The sequence below is a fragment of the Corapipo altera genome, unplaced genomic scaffold (assembly GCF_003945725.1).
Source record: "Corapipo altera isolate COAL_440 unplaced genomic scaffold, ASM394572v1 343, whole genome shotgun sequence".
NCBI lineage: Eukaryota > Metazoa > Chordata > Aves > Passeriformes > Pipridae > Corapipo > Corapipo altera.
In genome coordinates this window covers 3,751,225-3,757,894 of record NW_020884913.1, presented here as the reverse complement: position 1 = coordinate 3,757,894, position 6,670 = coordinate 3,751,225, and the positions used below count along the sequence as shown (strand labels likewise).

At 50.2% G+C, this 6,670-nt stretch overlaps 1 protein-coding gene across 3 annotated transcripts in view; it reads left to right on the top strand.

Moving 5' to 3' along the window:
• The first annotated feature begins 3,584 nt into the window (after nucleotides 1-3,584).
• HLF (HLF, PAR bZIP transcription factor) overlaps nucleotides 3,585-6,670 on the top strand; it is a 35,939-nt gene continuing 32,853 nt past the window's right edge. For 2 of the 3 annotated variants that reach the window (XM_027654503.1, XM_027654501.1), the window contains exons 1-2: nucleotides 3,585-3,849; nucleotides 4,980-5,315. In XM_027654503.1, the coding sequence (XP_027510304.1) occupies nucleotides 3,744-3,849; nucleotides 4,980-5,315 (442 nt within the window). In that variant the 5' untranslated portion in view covers nucleotides 3,585-3,743. The remainder of the gene's footprint in view (nucleotides 3,850-4,979; nucleotides 5,316-6,670) is intronic. The other variant, XM_027654502.1, reaches the window with a different exon arrangement.

The following is a 6,670-nucleotide window of genomic DNA, read 5'->3' as shown; positions in this document are numbered from 1 at the left end:
GATGGGTGTCCGTGGGTGCTCAGACCTTTGGCAGGGACTCCCAATCCAACACCTGTCCAGGTGGGATGGCCCAGGGCTGTGGTCACCTGGGAGTCCCCAGCCCGTGCTGTCTGCTTGGCACCAGAGATATCTCATGGTGGTGTCCTGAGCACACCTTGGTAAAAGGACCCTTGAAAAGCATAAAGGAATTTCAAGTTTAAAATCGTCTTCTCGAATTGTCTTTGCTAAAGAAAAGAATTACATTAAAAAAAAAAATCTTAATGGTACATTAACCGATGGGTAATTGGTTTGAAAAGAATAGGATCTTTGGGCCATATAAATGATCCCACTCCTGTGATGGAAACAACCAGGAGCAGAAACACAAAAATGGGCTGAGATTGTATTTTTTTTCTTAATATGACACCCATCAAGATAATTTCTATACAAAAACTAAGCAGCTGCATAGTCTTTCATAAATCATAAAATAAACATTTCATGGGTGAATGCTCAGCTAAGAAGACATGCCAACAAAGAGTATTTTGGTTGGAAAATGGAGAAATGCAGGTAGTGTATCATTAGCTGTGTTTTGTCTTGGTTGGCCTTACCTGGACTGCAGCATTTGGGGTCAGCCAGTGGTCAAAATAGCACAAAGGAATTGTAGCCAGTAAAAATCAGTAACCTGTAGGTACAGACAGTGGTGTCCTGACAGTCTGGAATTTAGGCTACTTGGGAGGAAACCTGCCTGTGTGGCAAGGCTGGAGTTAAGTTACTGCTCCTGTTGTAGTGTGAAACTGAAAATAACAGCTCCAGCACCCTGCTCAGGTACTCACTCTGTTCAGCTTTTCTGGTAGGTTCATAAATCAGGAAGAGTTCTTTTGGCTTTCTCACCAGGAGATTCCCAGCTCCTGGGTGTTGGGAATGTGGGGTCTGTAACTGTACACGGTGCTCAGTGTCTGGTTCTTCCTTTTATTCCACTCTTGCACTGATCTACATGTAATTTTCCCCATTTTGTGTCAAGCAGTGAGGCAGTGCAGGTTTCCCGTCATTCTGTTGCGTTGAAAATGTTGTTTCTTTCTGCCTCAAGTTGAGTTTCCTTTGCACCCTGAACTAATATTGTTACTGCTGTTTCCCAATATCCCCATTACATTTACATCTTCTGTTCTGTTTACTCCTCTTCCCTGCTTATCATATCTCCTAAATGTATCTATTTTTCTTTATACAGCATAGAAGAAACATTCTGTACCACATCTGCATATGGATTGGCAATCGCCCTAAGCTTTATGTCACTCATCTGTGCCTCTGTAATTAAAGGTTTCCAGTAACCAGCAATTTGGCTTTCTGAAGCAACGTTGGTAATAATCCAGTGCTTTTTTTTCTCGGTTAGGTGACCCTTCAAAACTCCTGTGCTGATACTGTCACACTCCTGCTCCAGTCGTGAGCCATGTGGCATCTGTGGCATCCAAAGGTTCTTCACAAGCCCTGCTCAGCCGTGCCCTGAATCTGTTCATGTCACTCTGTCTCTGGTTCTGCAGGGCCTGACGGTCACAATCCCCAGTCTTCAGGCTTTTGGTTGTGTCAGTGCAGTTTTATCTATTTGAATGTACTTTGGACTTTGATTAGTCACTTGGTTTAGCCAGATCATTTGATGACACGCTGGTCAGTGCACGGAATCACGGAATATCCTGAGTTGGAAGGGACCCACAAGGATCATCGAGTCCAACTCCTGACCCTGCACAGGACACCTCAACAATCCCACCATGTGCCTGAGAGCATTGCCCAAATGCTCCTTGAACTCTGGCTGTGACTACTGCCCAGTTCCAGTGCCAAACCACCCTTTGGGGGAAGAACCTTTTCCTAATATCCTACCCAAACCTCCCCTGACACAGCTCCAGCCGTTTCCCTCGGGTCCTGTCACTGGTCACACACAGAATAGCTACAGGCGAGAACACAACTCACACTCAGGGCAGCTCTATGTTCCTCAGGCAGCTTTTATTTCTAAATACTGGGCAGTTAATGCACATAATTTACCTTTATTTCCTTACAGTGAATATTTATTATTATTTATATTTGTTTGTGGTAAAAGAACTGTCTTTTGAAGAAAGAGTGACAATTAAATACAGATGGTAAAGCTTTGAAAAATGCCATCCAAAAAAAGACAGGTGAGAAGAAGGGAGATACAGATGCCCAGAGGCACCTGAAGGGTGATGTCACTCTGGCATGAGTACGGTTCTTGTGCAGCCTGCACGGGCAGGTGGCTGAAAGCCTGAGCAGATGGAAAGTCAACTGTACTTTCAACGAGGATCTCAGTGAGCAAAGTTCCTTCTGAGGCAAAGTGGGACCTGGGAGTCTTGGTGGGTGACAAGTTGAGCATCGGGGTGCATCAGGAAGAGTGTGGCCAGCAAGGCAAGGGAGGTGATGCTCCCCCTCTGCTCGGCCCTGATGAGGCCACATCTGGAGTGCTGGGTCCAGTTCTGGGCTCCTCAGTACAAGAAAGGTGAGGAGCTACTGGAGAGGGTCCTGTGGAGGCCACAAAGATGATGAAGGGTCTGGAGAATCTCTTTTGTGAGGAGGGACTGTGGAGCTGGGCCAGGTTAGTCTGGAGAAGATCTTATTAATGCAGATAAATATCTCCAAGGTGGGTGTCAGAGGATGCTGCCAGACTCTTTCCAGTGGTGCCCAGCAACAGAACGAGGAGCAATGGCCATAAACCAAAATACAAGAAGTTCCACCTCGGCATGAAGACAAACTTCTTTCCATGCAGGGTGGCAGAGCCCTGGAACAGCTGCCCAGGGAGGGTGTGGAGTCTCCTCCTCTGGAAACATTCCAAACCTGCCTGGATTCGTTCCTATGTCACCCGCTCCAGGTGACCCTGCCCCGGCAGGGGGTGGGACTGGATGATCTCCAGAGGTCCCTTCCCACCCGAAGGGTTCTGCGAGATTATGGGAGCCAACCCTGCTCGCGGTGGTGACAGCGCTGTACCCTGGGTACCGGGTACCTGGGAGGGGAGCACTGGGAGGCACTGGGAGCACTGGGAGCTAAGGGAGCTCCGCGCAGTTCCAGCCAACCCCCGCAGTCCCGACGGCCGGTTCGCTCCGACACCGGTGGGAGCCCCGCGCCCGCCGCCCACCCCTGACCCAGCGGGGTCCCGCTCCCCCTCACGCTCGGCTGCACCGCGTGCGGGGGTCAAACGTTCAGGGCTCGTTAACATCTCATTAACATCTCATTAGCGCATCATTAACATATCGTTAACGCATTCCTCCCGGTTACCGGGGAGCCGCTGAGGAAGGGGGGGGGGTGTCAGCCCGCGGGTTGTGTGTTTCCCCCCCCCTCCCAACGCCCCTCACGGTGCCGGCCCCGCGCGTGCCGGGGCGGGGCCTCACGGGGTGGGAGGGGGCGTGGTCCTCCCCGGGGTGGGCGGGGCGATCCCGGCGCGCCAATGGCGGGGCCGTTACCGGGCGTGACGTCAGCGGCAGCGGCGGCTGCACGTGCGCGCGGGGCGGGCGGGCGCAGAGCGGCGCAGAGCGGGCGGCGGGAGCGGCGGCGGCGGAGCTGCTGCTGCTGCGCGACGGAGGGGCCCGACCCGCAGCCCGGTCCCCGCAGCCCTGTCCCGCGGCCCCCTCAGCGCCCCCCATCGCCACCGGCCCCGCGCCCGGCTCTCCGCGGCGCAGGAAGGGGGGAAGGAAGGGAAGGAACCGCTCGTCGCGCAGCTGCGCCCCCCCCCACCCCCTCACCCCTCCTCCTCCTCCTCCCGCCTCACACCGACCATGTCGCGGCCGCTCCCGCTGAACCCCCCGTTCCTGCCGCCCACCTACGGCGTGCTGAAGTCGCTGCTGGAAAACCCGCTCAAGCTGCCGCTCGCTCACGAAGACGGTGAGGCTTCTCCCCGGGGGCAGCGATCGCTCCCTCGGACTCCCCCCTTCTTGGGACCCCTCGGGGGCAGCGGCGTCGCTTTCCCTTCCTTTCCCTTTCCCTCCCCCTCCCCTCCCCCGGGCATTAAGCCCCGGGACGGTTCGCTCTGCGGGGCCCGACCTAACGGGATGAGCGCGGAGGGCACTCGGTGCCTCCTGGGGCGGTGTTTGGGTGTTGGGACCCCCCCGCTCCATCCCGGACCCCCCCAGCAAACCCCTGCCGGTCCCGCGTCCCCCCGGGGCTTAACGGGAGAAAGTTGCGGGTTCTGCGGGGAGCGGAGGCACAACCGCGCCGCGTATTCCGATGGATCAAAACCAGAAACCCCGGGGAAGGTCTTGCAGAGCCACAAGGCTTCTTCCTGTATCCTCGGCTTCCCGAGTCCCATTCCCAGGGTTTCACCGGGGCTGTTGCGCGAGGTTAAAAATAAAACGCCGCGAGGGCTCGGTGGTTTGACAGGAAGCTTTATGAGTTTGGATTTTTTGCAAATCTCGTAGAGAAATCAGGCGTATAGGAGTCACTGGGTGTTGTAAAATGGGGATGCATCGATTTAACTTTTTCTTTGCTTCTGCCTTTGAGTTTTTCGTTGTCTCTTGTGCACATCAAAACCGTGTTCTGTCAAGCCTTTGCCACCGTGTGTTGGTAACGTTAGGAAGTGCTGAATTTCAGGGCTGCTTTCCTTGTGAAAGGACCAGCAAGACTGGGACCTTAATTTAGAAACATGTCAGGATAACAAATTCTGGGTATTTTACGTTAAGACTGTTCCTTTTCAACGGAATACACCAACAGCTTTCAGTTTGCTGGAGTATTTATACTCACTTTTAAGTCTGTTGAGAACTTATTGAAGCTGACATTCAAAGCCATGCATGCAGTGGAATTGTTAACTAAAAATAGAGGGAGATCTCATAAAACATGGTTAGATCCAGCAAAGGTGCTCAGTTGGCTCAACTGTGTATCAGGTAGAGGGAATCAATTTTTCTGAAGGGAGTATTCCTTTCTTGCCACCTGTGAGTGCAGCAGAAAGGATGGAAATGTAGTAGCTAATATTTTAATTACTAAGCTCTTACGTTTTTATTATGTTTTTTTTGTTGAAGCATTCGGTAAAGAAAAAGACAAAGAGAAGAAGTTAGATGATGACAGCACCGGTACCACAGTCCCTCAGTCAGCTTTCTTGGGGCCAACATTATGGGACAAGACACTGCCATACGATGGAGACACTTTCCAGTTGGAATACATGGACCTGGAAGAATTCCTCTCAGAAAATGGCATTCCACCCAGCCCAAACCAGCACGAGCCTAGCCCACACCAGTCAGGTCTCCAGCAAGCTACCTCAGCATCACCTTCTGTCATGGACCTCAGCAGCAGGGCTTCTACTTCAGTCCATCCAGGCATGGTGTCGCAGAACTGCATGCAGAGCCCGGTCAGACCAGGTAAATCAGCCCTAAGAACTCCCCTGTGGAATTTGGCAGGAACCCTCCTCCCCAGTGTAAATCAGTACTTCTCCCTGTGCACTTGACAGCAGCTTAGAGCACATAAGATTCGAGTCACTCACACTCCAGAAAATAAAAGTAATAGTTCTTGTTATCGCTAAATTGCTCCACCAGGATTTTTGTTTAAATTATCTAAGGAAGCTGTGGGAATGCCAAGGAAACTTCTTTCCTTTGTTGGTAGCCTTGCAGTTAGCATGTAAAAAGAGCACAGAAGGGCATAAATGCCATAGTGTTAAATGAGCAGGCAAATCACTGTGAAAGAGAACATGCCTTCAGCCAGTATTGGATGTGAGAACACAGGAGTGGGCAGTTATTTTGGAGTTAAAGCTCAATGCTTCCTATTTGAAATTTTAGCCATAATCTTACTCTCTGTTGAGCAAAGTAAAATTTGCCACAGGAACTGAATTTTGGAACTACATAATAATCTTGCTTAAACTGGCATAAACTGAGTGCAGCTCTGACCTGAGTTCATAACTTGCATCTGTAGTCACCTTAAGCCTAAGAAAACATCATGGACTCCAAGGTCTGGTTGTAATGCACAATTCCAACCCATTTGATGTCAGTGGAAGTCTTCTATTAGTTTATTAGCACTTGAGATCATCCCTTTAGAGACACTAGTATGAATCCAGAATAACTGCTCTGGCTTGACACCAGCATGGCTGAGATCATGGCCAGTGGAATAGTGTCAACACTGAAGTTTGGAAAACATGAAGCTTTGCCTTTTCTCTTTAAAGAAAAATAAAAAATACCACCGAGAGTGGTTTATTTATTGTGCTCTTCTGCTCACACGAGGTGTGCTAGAGCAGAGTGTGCTCCTGGCAGCAGGAAACCACTCCTCTACTTGTGCTTGATCGTTTGCCATGCTCAGCGTGTGAAGTCATTGTCAGAATCATCTGATAAGGAGGCAAAATAAATAAATAGAAGGACAAAAGTTGTGGAGCAGGATGAAATAGAAAAGTCTTGCAAGGCTGTAACATTCCTGTCCCGTTAAAAAGAAATTAAACACCCCCCAAAACCTCTCAAACCTGTCAACAGACTCCTTGGCCCCCCCCATCAGAAGTGTGTGTTTGGTCATGGATTTCATTTACTTTTACTTTCTGTGGATTTGACTTTGCTTTGCATTTCAGTTTCAAGGCTTTTCATAGTTAACTAATAACTTCTAAGGGTTTCCAAAGTTAAAATATATTTGGAGTTGGCAAGAGCAGGATATAAAACCCTTTGCTTTTTCTGAGCCAGCTTTAAAAATAGTGCTTATGTGCCCCACCGTACTCTGTCGCATATGCACTCACAAAATT